The sequence below is a fragment of the Vicugna pacos genome, chromosome 13 (genome assembly GCF_048564905.1).
Source record: "Vicugna pacos chromosome 13, VicPac4, whole genome shotgun sequence".
In the NCBI taxonomy this organism is placed as follows: domain Eukaryota; kingdom Metazoa; phylum Chordata; class Mammalia; order Artiodactyla; family Camelidae; genus Vicugna; species Vicugna pacos.
The window spans coordinates 29,558,043-29,573,552 of NC_132999.1; the positions used below are offsets into that span (position 1 = coordinate 29,558,043).

At 33.0% G+C, this 15,510-nt stretch overlaps 1 protein-coding gene across 10 annotated transcripts in view; it reads left to right on the forward strand.

The window, feature by feature from the left end:
- The window catches only part of TUT4 (terminal uridylyl transferase 4), a 132,622-nt gene that overhangs the window by 74,234 nt on the left and 42,878 nt on the right, over nt 1-15,510 (forward strand). For 9 of the 10 annotated variants that reach the window (XM_072974435.1, XM_031684252.2, XM_015236156.3 and 6 more), the window contains 5 exons: nt 5,783-5,902; nt 6,069-6,281; nt 10,018-10,192; nt 12,013-12,713; nt 14,693-14,843. In XM_072974435.1, coding sequence (XP_072830536.1) covers nt 5,783-5,902; nt 6,069-6,281; nt 10,018-10,192; nt 12,013-12,713; nt 14,693-14,843 — 1,360 coding nt within the window. The remainder of the gene's footprint in view (nt 1-5,782; nt 5,903-6,068; nt 6,282-10,017; nt 10,193-12,012; nt 12,714-14,692; nt 14,844-15,510) is intronic. The other variant, XM_031684254.2, reaches the window with a different exon arrangement.

Genomic DNA, 15,510 nt, shown 5'->3' on the forward strand with positions numbered 1-15,510 from the left:
TAAATGATACTAGGGTAAGTTATTTTCATTTGGAAAAAAACACATGGCCTATAAACTTTGTTTCCTAAAGTGGCTCTTAGAAAAGATTGCTCAAATTTATATTGATTCTGAACATACCAATCAGTGAAGGACACTAAAAAGCTTGTTACAAAGCTGGTGGTAGACTGGTTCCTTTCTGTTTCCAGCAAAACAATGTGTCTCATTTTTGGCAGCTGTGTTAGTTACAAAGCCCTTTTTTCATGGTTTTCACTTTTTGAGTTTATTGTAAGAAACCTAGAAATGATTCCTTTTTGAGTTTTTTAAAGCAGTTTTATGTATCTTGAAGTTTTAATTCACATTGTACATTTCTAATAAAAGCACAGATTTTCCACAATTTGAGGGTTCATAAATTCTAGTATATGATTATTATTTATTTTTATAACTCATTATCATGAGATTACTGTTGATTGTCCTTTTGTTATCACCACTCTTAAGTAGCTATATTATTAACATTTCAGTAATAGGAGATAGTTTCCTAGGAAAGCCTATTTAACTCTGGGCAGCAAAACTGTTAGTCTTATCAGTCCATATAGTCAAATTTTTTAACTCAGGGCCACTTTTTATGGTTAACATATAAATTAATTTTAGCAGGATGTGACATCTGAAAGAGATTCCTGGGTTTATTTTACTTTTATTTTTTATTGTATGTATTTAAGGTAATACAACTTGATGATTTGATATGTATATACATTGTGAAATAATCACCAGTCAAGCTACTTAACATATCTATTACCTCACATAGTTACTTCTTTGTGTGTGTGGTGAGAACACTTGAGATTTATTCTCTTAGCAAATTTCAGCTACATAGTACAATATTGTTACCTGTAGTCACCATGCTGTACATTAGATCACTAGAACTTATTCATCTTGTATAACTGAAATTTTATACCCACTGACCAACATCTCCCCATTTCCCTCTCCCCTAGCCTCTGGTTACCACCATTCTCCTCTCTGCTTCTATGACTTTGACTACTTTAGATTCCACATATGAGTGAGATCATATAGCACTTACCTCTGTGAGCCTGGCTTATTTAACTCAGTATAATGTCCTCTAGGTCTATCTGTGTTGTTGCAAATGGCAGAATTTTCTTTTTAAGGCTGCGTAGTATTTCATTGTATGTATATACTGTGTTTTCATTATCCATTTGTCTGTCTGTAGACATTTAGGTTATTTCCATATCTTGGCTATGAGATCTCTGTGTTTTAAGAGCTCTCTCTTAAACTACCCTAACATTATTACTCTGAAATGTCTGATATTGTTAACTGCTTACATGAGGAGTTCGTTATGGTTGCAAAGAAGTTTCTGGTTAATCTGACTTATTCATTAGCTAGCCTACCCTATGTCTTAATACCATCGATAAGTGAGAATTTATTCCAGTGAGATATTTCAGACTTTTTATAAGTGGTTTTTTTATCCTTTCTTATTTTTAATTATATTCTTAACTTTACTAAGCCATTAAAACTTTAGTGAGTATGCTAAATCGTTATCATCCAAGAATAAAATAATAATAAAAATCCAATTATAGACTAATCTTCCTTAAGTAGATGCAAAAGTCTAAATAAAATATAAACAAGTGGAATATATCAGAGTATCAAAATGACCATGCAGAATTTATTTCAGGAATGCAAGAATAGTTTAATATCAGGAAATCTGTTAACATAATCTATTATATTAACAATTTTAAAAATTTTATTTTTATTGAAGTGTAGTTGATTTACAGTATTAGTTTCAGGTGTATAGCAAAGCAATTCAGTTATACATATACATGTATATATATATGTTTTTAGATTCTTTCCATTATAGTTTATTCCAAAAAATTGAATATACTTCCATTGTTTATCTATTTTATATATAGTAATGTGTATCTGTTAATCCCCAAATCCTAATTTATCCCTCCCTTTCCCTTTCTCCTTTGGTAACCATAGTTTGTTTTCTGTGTCCATGAGTCTGTTTCTGGTTTGTAAATAAAATTTGTATTTTTTTTTAAGATTCCACATTTAAGTGATATCATATGATATTTGTCTTTGGTTTACTTCATATAATAACCTTGAGGTCCATCCATGTTGCTGCACATGGCATTATTTCATTCTTTTTTGTGGCTGAGTAATATATATTAACAATTTAAAGCAGAAAAAAACATAGATACTGACAAGGCATGCTCTTCCTAAAAAAAAAATATTTAAACTAGAAATGCAATTTAATGATAAAGATTATTTACAAAAAAAACAAAAACAAAACAGTAACAAACATCAAAAAAATGAATTGCTCAAGCTATGTGTTAAAATTTGGGGTATTACAGAGGTGTTCATCAATGATATTATACATTGTTTTGGAGATTTTAAAAAATGCAACATAGATGGACCTAGAGATCGTCGTTCTAAGTGAAGTAAGCCAGAAAGAGAAAGAAAAATACCGTACCGTACTAAATACCATATGATACCACTCATATGTGGAATCTTAAAAAAGAAGAAAGACGTTACGAACTCATCTACAAAACAGAAACAGACTCACACATGTTAGTAAACAATCTTATGGTTACCGGGGAAAGGGGGTGGAAAGGGATTCATTTGGGAGTTTAAGATTTACAGATGTTAGCCACTATATATAAAAATAATTTTAAAGTTTCTTCTGTATAGCACAGGGAACTATGTTCAAATCTTGTAATAACCTTTAATGAAAAAAATATATATGAAAACGATTATATGTATGCATATGCATGACTAGGACATTGTGCTGTACACCAGAAATTGACACATTGTAATTGACTGTACTTCAATAAAAAAATGCAACATGAAAAGAAAATGGAATGGAATAATGAATGTAAATTTTGGAAAAACAATAGCATTTTCTCTTTGCTAATTATTTGATTACCTAGAAAACTCTAGTTAAAAACTACTCGGATTAATAAGAGAATTTATAAGATGCAGAATAAACATACAAAAATCAGTAGCTTTTCTCTGTCATAAACATAACCTTATACAATAGAAACAGGGAGAACTACTACCTTCATGGCAGTGACACAAATTATAAAATACTAAGGAATAAATTTAATGGAAGAAAGGTACAGGAAGAAAATTATATTATTGAAAGGTGAAAACAAAATCTAGACAAATTCATTCATTCAGCAGACATTTGTTAAATGCTTCTTGTATGCTGTTTTCTTAGGTGCTGGAAACATCTATCAGGACATGCTGAGTCCTGTTGTTGTGAAGTTTACATACTTGTGGAAGAATCAGACAGTAAACAAATGTACTAAATAATATAATATCTGGTAGCATTTAGTGCCATAAAAATGAGATAATGTGATAAGAGAGTGACATTACGCCTGATGGTCAGGGAATGTTTCTTTAAGGAAGTGATATTTAAGCTCAGATCAGACCAGCATAACCAGACACTTGAATGCCTGAGGGAATAGCATCCAAGGGATAGCTGGTACAAAACCTCTAAGGTGAGAATGAGCTCATGAGGAGCAGAAAGGAAGCAAGACTGACTGGAATGAAGTGGAAGTGAAAGTTATAGGAGGTGAGGTTAGACAGACAATCCCAGTGGTAAGGAATTTGTATTTTAATTGGGATGGGAAAGCATAGGATGAATTTTAAAAGGTGTGTATGACTTGATGTGATTTATACTTGGAAAAGGTTTTTCTGGGATAAAGAGTAGAAATAGGGGGCCTAGTGAGCAGGCTGCTGTAGTAGATCATCTAGAAAGGATAATGATCTGTACTGGATTAGAGTGGGTATGAAGCAAAGTAGACAAATTTATGATAAGTTTTGGAAGCTGAACTTGCAGAAGTACTGGATATGGGAGTTGAGGGAAAGTGAGTAATTGATGATAGTTCCTAATTTTTGGAAAATACAAAAATACCAAGTTCTTGGGTAGGGAGACAGTATCCCTAAAATGTGAAATCTCCTTAAATTAATCTTTCAAATGTACACTAATTTCGATTAGAATTACCAGTAATTTTTTAAAAAATTATAAGGTAATCTTAAAGTTAGTATGAAAGAATAAAGTTTGAGAATAGCCAGAATAATTCAGAAAGAGAAGACTAGTGAAGGGGGATGTACTTTACCATTATAAAACTGCTTTAATCAAGTGTATACCGTTGGCATAGGAATAGACAAGTAGATCTTTGGAACAAAATAGAAAGCCCAGAATTAGATCTGGTGTAAATAAGATTTTAATGTATGATAAAAATAAAATATTTCATTTCCGTGATAAAACAATGGTTTATTTAATAAATGGTGATGTCACACTTTATCTTTTCGAAGAAAATAGTTTTGGACCTTTAGCGTACTACATACAAAATAAATTCTGCTTAAATGAAAATTAAAAATTTTAGAAGAAAGTTTAAGAGTATACAAATGTAACCTTTGGGTTGGGGAAACCTTTTACCATAATAGGAAACTTAGAAGCTATAAGCATATTTAACTATATAAATATTAATATATTTTATATGATAAATAGTACCATAAATAATACCAAAAGAAAAATAGATTAGGAAAACTAACATTTCTCACTGCATATGTCAGATACAAAGGGTTATTATCTGTAATGTAAAAAGAACTCATACAAATTGATATGTAATGATGAAAATAGAAAAAACTAGCAAAAGATGTAATTGTTCAAAAAAGAGCAAATCCAAATGGTTAATAAACACAAAAATTTGCATAACTTCTTAGCATCCAGGAAATGCAAACTGAAGTAACTATTAGATATTACATCTCACTTATCCTATTGACAATTTTTAAAAAAAACTGATAACACCTAGTGTTGGAAAGCATGAGAATACACTTGTGTTACTGGTGAAAAGAGAAATTTTTGTACTGATTTTGGAAAATAATCTCATAATGTTTTTATTAGAATTTAAATATATCACTTTTTTTGGCCGGGAGCAGTAATTAGATTTGTTTGTTTGATAAATACTGGGGATTGAACCCCAGACCTTGTGCATGCTAAGCATGTGACCTGTGACTTGAGCTATATTCTCTCCCCCAATATCACATTTTTTAATCCAGCAAACACATTCCTGGGAATACAGCTCATAGAAATGAGCATTAGTACTTAGGAAAATGTATAAAGATAAATATTACAACACTGTTTAAAGTGACAAAAGCTGGGAACAAAATGTGAAAGTCCTTGGGTTGGGGGAACTATTGAGTAACCATCCAGATCATAAACTACTATTTAACCATTTAAACTATTTAACCATTTAAAAGAATATGTTAGGTGCATACTAATTGACTTAGAGGTGCATTGTTAAGGGAGAAGAGTAATAAACAAAGATGTCTGTAATATACATTTTCAGCAAAACAATGACAAAAAAACTTAAGATCCTCCCTATATTTATATAGAAAAGAGGAATGTATGTATATTTTATATGGTTATTTGAGTATAGAAAAAGGCATGGAAGAGTACATAGAAAATTGTTACCATTGATGTAGAATTAGAGGCAAGGTAAGAAATAATACTTTAAAAAGATGTCCACAGTAAAAGCACTATGCATGATATGGTTCCACTTACCTAAAATACATATGTGTCTTCATATGCAGTAAAGAAATGAATGGAAAGATGGTTACCAGTATATAAATAATTATTTCAGGGTAATGTGATTTCAAGTCATTCCTTATATTTAATATTTATTGTTTGAACTTTTTACAGCAATTATGGCAGGAAAAAACAAGCTTTTATTGTGAGGGAAACAAAGAATATTAAAGAAAGCTAAATGGTGGTACTTTTTTGCAGTTGTGCTATATTGACTCCCAAACTGATGGCGGAATTCCTTCTTACTGTTTTGCTTTAATGGTGATGTTTTTCCTACAACAAAGAAAACCCCCTCTTCTTCCTTGCTTACTTGGAAGCTGGGTAAGTGTGAGTTTGTGACATGTATGTGCATGTATATATATAGTTTGCTCTGCAGAATACTCTGTTCAGACACTTAAAAGCTGGAATTCTGGTTTGTTATCTGTTTGTCCATCATTTTTTTTTTAATAATTTTTCCACTACCAATTTGGAATGCCTTTTTATATAGATTGAAGGCTTTGACCCAAAAAGAATGGATGACTTTCAGCTGAAGGGCATAGTAGAAGAGAAGTTTGTGAAGTGGGAATATAATTCAAGTAGTGCAACTGAGAAAAACTCAATTGCTGAGGAAAACAAAGCTAAGGCAGACCAACCAAAAGATGATACCAAGAAGACAGAAACAGACAACCAAAGTAATGCCATGAAGGAAAAACATGGCAAAGTAAGCTTTTTTTGTTTTGTTTTGTTTTGTTTTGTTTTGTTTTTGGCTTTTCTATCTGTAGAATTTGTGATGCCTTCTATTGAAGCTATTTGAATAGTAGATTGATTGACTGACCTTGAGTAAGCCTCTTGGCCTCATTTTCCTCATCTGTAAAGTGAGGGGTTGATCTGGTTTAGTTTTTCAGTTCCAAGATTCCTAAGAAATTTATACCTCATTTTGGAAGACTTGTGTCGTTTGAATCGTGTCAAGATAATATCCTTTGTATCTTTTTCATTTAGACAAGAAAAATTTCCTTCAGGTGTTGGGCTATGACCAAAACTTTAGCATATGGGAATTATGTTGCCAGATTGGTGGAGAAATAAAAACCTGTGCTCCTTTAAGGGGTGGCTTGCTTATTTAATCATTTGACATTCATTTATTAAGGACCTGCTATGTGCCAGGCATTATCTTGAGTGCTAGAGAACCCAAGATGAATACTCATGGATTTTCCCTCCAGAAGCATGTAGTCTTCTGAAGTAGACAGACATATTATTACAAAAATGTGAACATTACTGAAATCATTGCTCTGGCTAGACTGAATTATATGTAGTTCCCTGAACACATGTTCAGTTCTCCCACTTTCCTAGACTACCTCTACCCTCTCCTCAAATCATCAATACTCTTAGCTAATGATCTTACTAATTATTTCACTGAGAAAACCGAAGCAATCAAAGGAGAAATTTTATACTCTTCCACTACCATCTACCACTATCTGCACTCACATACTCTGTTTTGCTGTCTGATTGTAAAAGAACTTTCCATGTTGCTATCTGAAGTAATTTTCTTAACTTTTGTATTCACTCCCATCCCTTCTTGTCTATTCCAGAACATCCTTCTAGCAGTTTTTCTCTTTCCCTCATAAGTTACTGATTTTTCATTCTCTACTGAATCATATATGCTTTTATTTCTCCTCTTGTAAAGAAAAATATCAATGCCACTTCCCCTCCCAGCTATTTCTTTGCTCCCCTTTGCAGTCATACTTCTTGGAAGAATTGTCTGTATACACTATTTTCAATTTCTGTGTTTCCTCTTAACTCAGTCTGCCTCAGGCTTTGACCTGCATTAATCTACCAAAACTTGTATCATCAGTGTCAATATCCTCCACATTGCTAAACCCAGTGGTCATTTCTCAGTTTTTCTCTTTATTGATTTATCAGCAGCATTTGCCAATTGATTATTTCCTTCTCTAAAAAAATTCTTAACTTGCCTTTCAGGATACCACAGCCATGGTTTATTCCTTCTCAGCTTCCTTTGCTGGTTTTTCCTTTCCTCTCCAGCCTCTTTAATGTTAGAGTACTCTAGGGCTCAGTCCTTGATTCCCTTCCTCACCTTTTTCTGTATCTATATTTCCTTGATGATCTCATCTAATCTCATGGATTTTAAGTACCATCTATATGAGGATGACTCCCAAATTTAAATCTTCAGCCAAACCTCTCTCCTGAATTCTGTAATTGTATCTTCAACTGCCTATTTAATGTCTTTATTTTAGATGTCTAATAGATATCTTAGTGTGTCTAAAACTGAACTCCTGATCTTCCCCTTGCTCCACACGCAGTTTTCCCATCTCAGTTTATGACACTTCATCCTTTCCATTGCTCAGTCAAAACCCTTGGTGTCATCCTGAGGGTGGGTACAGTTCAGTGGTAATGCATGAGATCCTAGGTTCAATCCTCAGTAGCACCATTAAAATAGATAGACAGACAGACAGACAAACAAACCTAATTTACCAGCCTCCCCCCTCCCCCCCCCCAAAAAAACCCCAAAATAACAAAACAAAACCGCTTGTAGTCATCCTTTACTACTCTCTTTCATACTCCGCACCAAGTCTGTCAGGAGTTCCTGTCCTATTTCAAAATATATTCAGAATTTGACTACCTCCACTGTTACCATCCTGATCCTAGCAATCATCATCTCTGACTTGGGTTACTATTACAGTCTCATAAGTTTCCCTGTACCTCCCCTTGTCCCTATGGTCTATTCTCAACACAACAATCGGAATGTTTCTTCTAAAACTTAAGTCAGTTCACACCTTTCTCCCTCCCCTCCTTGAAATGCTTCAGTTGCTCCTCATTTGATTTAGAATAAAAGCCAAGGAGTTCTTACTGGTTAGCTCTTTGTTTTCCTTTTTTCTTATCCTCTCTCTACAACACTAGTTTTCTTTCTTCCTTTTCCTTTTCCTTTTCCTTTTTTCCTTTCCTTTCTCCTTCCATTCCCTTAACTGAAATTAATTTTCTCACAGTTCCACAGGCTGAAAATCTTAAGATAAGGGTTGATTTCCTCTCAGGCCTCTCTCCTTGGCTGGCAAGTGGCTGCCTTCTTTGGGTCTTTATGTGTATGCATCCCTAGTCTCTCCTTTTGTGTCCTAATCTCTTACAAAGACAGCTGTTGGATTGGGTTATGGCCCACCCTCAAGGCCTCATATTAACTCACTGGTTTTCTTTTTAAAGCTGTTTACACTCCTACTTTAGTGTATTTGCTGTGTATCTTATTCCTAGGATACTTTTCCTTTAAATCGTAGCTTCTCAACAAGTCCTAACATGACCACTACTTAACACTGAATATCCCAATTCCCATCTTCTTTACTCAACCTACTCAAGTTTTTATTTTCATAGTACTATTCTTCTTCTAACTTACTGTGTAATTTGCTTATTAAGTTTGTTGTTTATTGTCTTCCTTCCCTAGAATGTAAGCTCCACTAAGGCAGGGATCTTTATTTTTTCTTCACAGATATATCCCAAGTGCCTGGCACATAGTAGGCACTCAGTGAGTAGTTGTAGAATTCAATGAGTGAATGACTGTTTTATTCCTTTATATGCCTTAGTGGTCACTTTTAGCCAGTCTTTATCTAGCTAATTCATTTAGAATTCAGGTATTACCTTTTCTGTTAAGACTTCTGATTTTAGAGGCCTGTTTTAGCATGTAGCCTTTACTGCAATTATTAAATGGTTTCTTTCTCTTCTAATAGTGTATGAAGTAGGACCTCACCTTATTTAAGTGAGAGTATGGTATAATGATAAGCAACATGGACCCAGTAGCCAGGTGGACCTGAATCAGATCTTTGCTCTATAGTATCATAGAGCTCTTAGAATTAATAGTTACATGTGCAGCACTTAGAGGAGTGAATGCTACATGGCGGACGTATGTTTGTGTGAGCTCCTACTATTTTCTGGTATCTCCAGCACCATGCCAGGGACATAGTAGGTTCTAAAATGTTTACCAAATGAAAGAATTAGCTTTTGAAAGGCCAGGGCATTTACATAGATTTTAAAAGTAATTGCTGCAATGAGGAGCTGTGGCAATTGTTATACAGTGGTTAGCAACCTTGAGTGCACATGAGAATTACTTAGGAAGCTTTAAAAATCCTAGTGCCTAGTCCATTAAGTCACAATCTTGGAAAGAGTATAGATGAGAGTGGTATCAGACTCAGATATTAGTGGATTTTAGTACTCCCAGTGTGATTCTAATGTGCACCCAAGGTTGAGAATCACTGGTTTAGTGGAAAGAACACAAAATTTTAGGAGTCAATAAACTGGGACACTCTGTTGCCAGCTGTGCCACAAATTGCTTTCTGGCAGCTTACTCCTTTATGCCTTACCTCAGTTTTTGAAAAGGTGATCTCTAAGGTCTTTTTAAATTGAAAATTAAATGATTCTATAGTTTTGTGAAGCTTGAATGAAAAGTATTTTTTCTTTTCCAGTCTCCTTTAACATTGGAAACACAAAATCAGGTGTCCCTGGGGCAGTTATGGTTAGAGCTGCTAAAATTTTACACACTGGATTTTGCTTTGGAGGAATATGTCATATGTGTACGAATACAAGATATTTTAACTAGAGAAAACAAAAACTGGCCTAAACGGCGAATAGCCATTGAAGGTGAGATGATTTACTTCTTTTGGAGAATATTTTTTGGTGTACTACTCATCATCTGTTTCTAATGTAGTGTTACAGATTTTATCCCTTGGCTTTTTAGCACTATCTATGCCACTAGGTTGTCATTACATGTTTTGGATTAATTCTTTATTGAGTCCATGATAGTTCTATAGGATTAATGATTATTTAAAGGTTTCCAATCTGTAAATAATGACTAGGGTTATTAGCTTATTTACATGCTTTTATTTTTATTTTAATTACAAAAATTTCAAATATATTGAAAAATAGAATAGCTGTTGAATACTATAAGATATTTTTGAATAGATTTGTGTCATAAAATTATGTTAAAAGTATAATTTTAAAATACCATTCTTTGTTGTCTTGTGAAGTATCTCATGTGCTAAATGTGGCTAAGCTGAAGGAAAAAAAGAATGATTAATGTTGACAAACAAGGCTTCACATCAAATCCCGAGAACATTAAGATCATTAGAGGTACAGAAATTAATAGTATGGCTTCTAAATTCTTAATACAAAATTTAAATTCCGCAACATTTTGCTCACTTTTTATAGATGGGAAATTGAATTTCCGTCCATAATTTCAGTTTGTTTGGACTACACGTTCTTATATACCCTCAGTCCTCTGCTGGCCTTCTCTACTGAGTTGGACCCACATATATTTTCATGCACTCAAACACATACTCACATCTTGTACTGTCTTACAAAGTGTGTCAATAAATGCCATTATAATTTCTCTTTTTCTTTTAGAAAGGGGAGAGAAGCTAGGTAAATCTTTTAAAAGTCTGTGGCTTTAGAGAACAAGAAAAAGTAACAGTTGCTTCAGTTTTAACAAGTTGAAGCCTGGCCTGTTAATCCTTTTACTTAATGATCTTCAGTAGTGGGGAAAATGTGTATTGTCTTTTGGGTGGCACCATTCTTTTATTCTGGGGCATATTTATATTTAAGGCTTATAAAATCCAAAACCCATAAAACATTTTCAGAAGTCTGTTTTATGTTCTTTTAAAAAAAATTTTTTTTAATTTATTTTGAGGTGGATATACTTAGGTTTATTTATTTATTTCTTTTTAAAGGAGGTACTGGGGATTGAACCCAGGACCTTGTGCATGCTAGGCATGTGCTCTAGCACTTGAGCTATATCTTCCTTCCTATTCTGTGTTCTTAATAATGAAAATTCAGTTGATGTAAGCCTTTTCAGCACAGCCATTTTAGACTGAATAAAAATTTAAATTTTGGTTTAATTTTTACTTTGTTAGATTTCTTCTACTTTTCTTTCTATTATTTCTCCTTCTCTGTCTATTCAGTTTTTTGATGTTACTTAAGTTAAATCTTAGAATAACTTGAAGCTTTGAGAGTGTTAGGTTATATTTTATTTGTTTAAATTGCAAGGAGTATGTAACTAAAAAATGCTATAACAAGAGATGAAAATTAGTAATGGGTCCTGGAGCTTCAAAAAATTCATTCAGAGACAGTGTAGGGAAGCATATTGGCATAGCTTTTTCTAGCAATTTCATCATTGTAAGTTTGTAATTACTGAATTGGCCTCCTCAGCTATTCTCTCATTAATTACCTTATTTTATTGTTTCTCTTTTCCTTTTAGTTTTTTATTTTATGACAGAAACAAGGGAAAAGATTTTGCTATTTTATTTCCTTTACTCAGTTGGCAGGAATTCTCATTGGGACCTTAGGTTAGGAAAACTTTGGGAAAAGGTACTCTGCTGACAATCTTCCTGTTTGTGTAGGTTTGGAAATGTAATTTGTTTGTAGATACTTAGCTACTGACCTTTTTTTTTTCTTTTTTCCCCTAGATCCATTTTCAGTCAAGAGGAATGTTGCACGGAGTTTAAACAGTCAGCTTGTTTATGAATATGTAGTGGAGAGATTCAGGGCAGCTTATCGATATTTTGCCTGTCCTCAGAGGAAGGGTGGAAATAAATCTACAGTGGATTCCATGAAAAAAGAGAAGGGGAAAATAAACAATAAGAAACCAGTGAAGTCTGACAATGTGGCATCGAATTGTTGCATTCTACTTGGGGGAAGCACAGAAAAAATAAATGCAGAAAGAGGTCAACCTGATAAATATGATGAAATGAAATGTACATCACAGAGATGTATTACTGAAGATGACATTTTGTTGATAAATGAACTAGATTTGGCTGAAAATGGACAGGAATCATCATCTCTTTCTACCAGCGAAGGCAGTGAATTACAGCCAAAATCAGTTAAGAAGCAGGATGTTTTAGCACCTTCAGAAACTTGTTTAAAGAAGGAGCTAAGCCGGTGTAATTGCATTGATTATAAATCCCCTGAACCAGATGAATCTGCTGGTACAGACTGCAGGTCAAATTTAGAAACAGAAAGTTCACATCAGATTGTGTGCACTGACACATCTGCTACCTCTTGCAACTGCAAAGCTACAGAAGATGCTTCTGACCTTAATGATGATGATAACCACCCTACCCAGGAATTATATTATGTGTTTGATAAGTTTATTTTAACTTCTGGCAAGGTAGGATACAGTTTGTAAGTAATCTGTAAGATTTTGTGTTTGTTGTATGACTATTTCTATAGTTTTTAAATTCAGAAATGTAAAAATAGCTTCTGTGATGGTAAACTATTGTTTTGAAATGGTATTTTGGTGTATATTTTTGCATTTTTGCCTATACTTATCTTTTAAGAATATATATATGAAATTCTGAAAGTTTTCAGCACTCTATTACTAGTTGGTTTGCTTTACTTTCTCATATATGAAAGGATTTATCAGGTATCTTATGAAAGTGAGTTTGGCAAAGGCAGCATTCATTTTAATTTTTCTTATTTTTTATACATATGATTTTTTTACTTCTACAAAGGAGAATACAGTGTTTGAAACTCTAGTAGTATTCTATCAAAAAAATTTTTTTAGTAGGGGTCAGGGACTGGAGTATAAATTTAAGATAGTTGAGTTAAAACTAAGATCAGGAACCAAAAAAATGAAGAATTTAGATTCTGTCTCTGCCTCTGAGCTTCTTTTTGGATTTTGGCATCCACCTTATGAATTATAGGACTCTTAACTTTTATTTTTAAAGTGGGATCATCTGAACTTTAACTTGATAAATTATAGAAAATAAAATATCCCAACAAATAAAAAAATAAGCTACTTTGTTAACACAGAATAACTACTTTGTTGTTAAAAGAAAGTTTTAGCTAAGTCAAATTGCTTCAAGTGCAGTATACATAATTGAAATAGTATCAGCACCCAGAATAAAAAAAATGATTATATAGGTCATGTGTAAATTAAGTAGAATACAAAAATAAACTCAGAAAGTAATCCAGTTTTATTGTTTTATTAATAATTATTAATTGACAAGCTTTAAATTCTTTAACCTAATTACTAAACTGTGTTTCTCCATCCTTTGTAAGGATACTTCTGTCTCATTTTGTTTAGGTTGTAGTATTTGGGGCATATGGACTATTAAAAAGATAAAATAAATGGCAAATTTTTAGAAAAGCCTCTTAATAATTTAACTACAGTTTACATTTCTTATACTTTATACTTTTTTCTTGGAACGTTATCTTATGGTAATGATTTCTCCAATATTCTCTCTCTAGTTATCTGTAACACTTTCCTAGAATTTTCTGATAAATATGTCCTTTTTTTCAAGCTTTGAAAAGTTGATAGAAATTTCCGTGGTACTGTTTATTAGCCAACAGCATAGCATTCCCACAAGTAGAGGTTTCTGTGTGTATTTTGCATCAGAGTTCATGGCTAGGTAAATGTCTAGGCTAATCCTGTAGAAGGAAGCTAACTTCCTAGGCATCTTACAATAAAGAAAATAGTGCTCTTCCTTAAACATATTTTTTTTTTCAACTAGTTGGACTGAATTTTTACTGTTTTGGCTACCTGTCTGGTAGTCCATTGAAATACATTTAAAATGGTATTATAGGGTTTGAAAGTTAAGTTTGTGGCTGTTGCATAAGAATTTATCTTGTATGAAGCTGATTTATTTTTAGAGTTCAGCCCTACAGTTTCGTTTTTTGAATACCATACTAATGTAATAAATTGAACCAACTAGCCAAGTGAGGGTTCTATAATTGATTCTGCAGATGGAAAATGTTTGGAGTGTAATGAAAAATGCCACATGAAATTTCTTTATAATCTATTTTGTTAAAGATTAAAATGTGATGCATGCATTTCATTTTGGGAGCTGATCAAACTGTTTGAATTAACCTATACTCTCTGCATCTTTTGATATTTCCTTTATATTCCGTTTTCAGGTAAATCTAATCTTTGGTAGTATCATTTTAGTGGGGAAGAAAGTGGTTGGCTCAAAATGTTTTTTATGCTTAATACTGAATTTCATTAACATGCCTTTTTTTTTAAAACCTCTTGAAATCCAGGTTATCAGACTGAGTTAACATAAGAGATTCTTTTGTACTGCTTTATAAGTGATGATGAAGTCCCTCAATAGTTTTTCAATTATTAGATTTTTAAAAACTTTTTTATAGCCGCCAACAATAGTATGCAGCATCTGCAAAAAGGATGGCCATTCAAAAAATGATTGCCCAGAGGATTTCAGGAAAATTGATCTAAAACCTCTACCACCAATGACAAATCGATTTCGAGAAATACTTGATTTAGTATGTAAAAGATGTTTTGGTAAGTCTTTTTTTTACTAGAACTACTTACTGAGACTAGATTCTTTCTTAGATTTTGAGTATTTATTTTCTTATTTGAGAACAGTTTGCATACATTTTGTTTTGGTAGAGTTTTTTTGAATAGTTTAGCAACCCAACCACAGATATTTATTAAATGCCCTCTGTGTGCAGGGCACTGTGATAAATTCCGGGGGGAATATAGAATCCCTAGTATTGCTTTTAAGGAGCTTAGACTTTGGGTTTGTGCTAGTTAATATGGTAGCCACTAGCTGTATGTGCTAAATTTAAATTAACTCAATTTAAATGAACTAAACTAAAATAAAATAAAAAATTAAGTTCATCAGTTACACTAGTCACACCTCAAGTACTGAGTAGCTACATGTGGCTAGTGACTATTTCACTGGACTGTCTGGGTAGAGAACATTTCCACTGTTGCAATGATTTTGCATAGTGCTGCTCTAAATGGGTGTATAAGACGTGTATGAAACTTACCATAATTGGAAGCAGAGCGTGTTACATGCTGTTGTAGGGGTAAACAAAATGCAGTTCAAACATAATTTTAACTTGGATAGATCAGAGGAATTGGAATTAATGATGTGGTATTTGAGATAGACCTTGAACTGCATTTTCAGATGTAGGAGATTATACATAAAAGCATAAAGTGTATA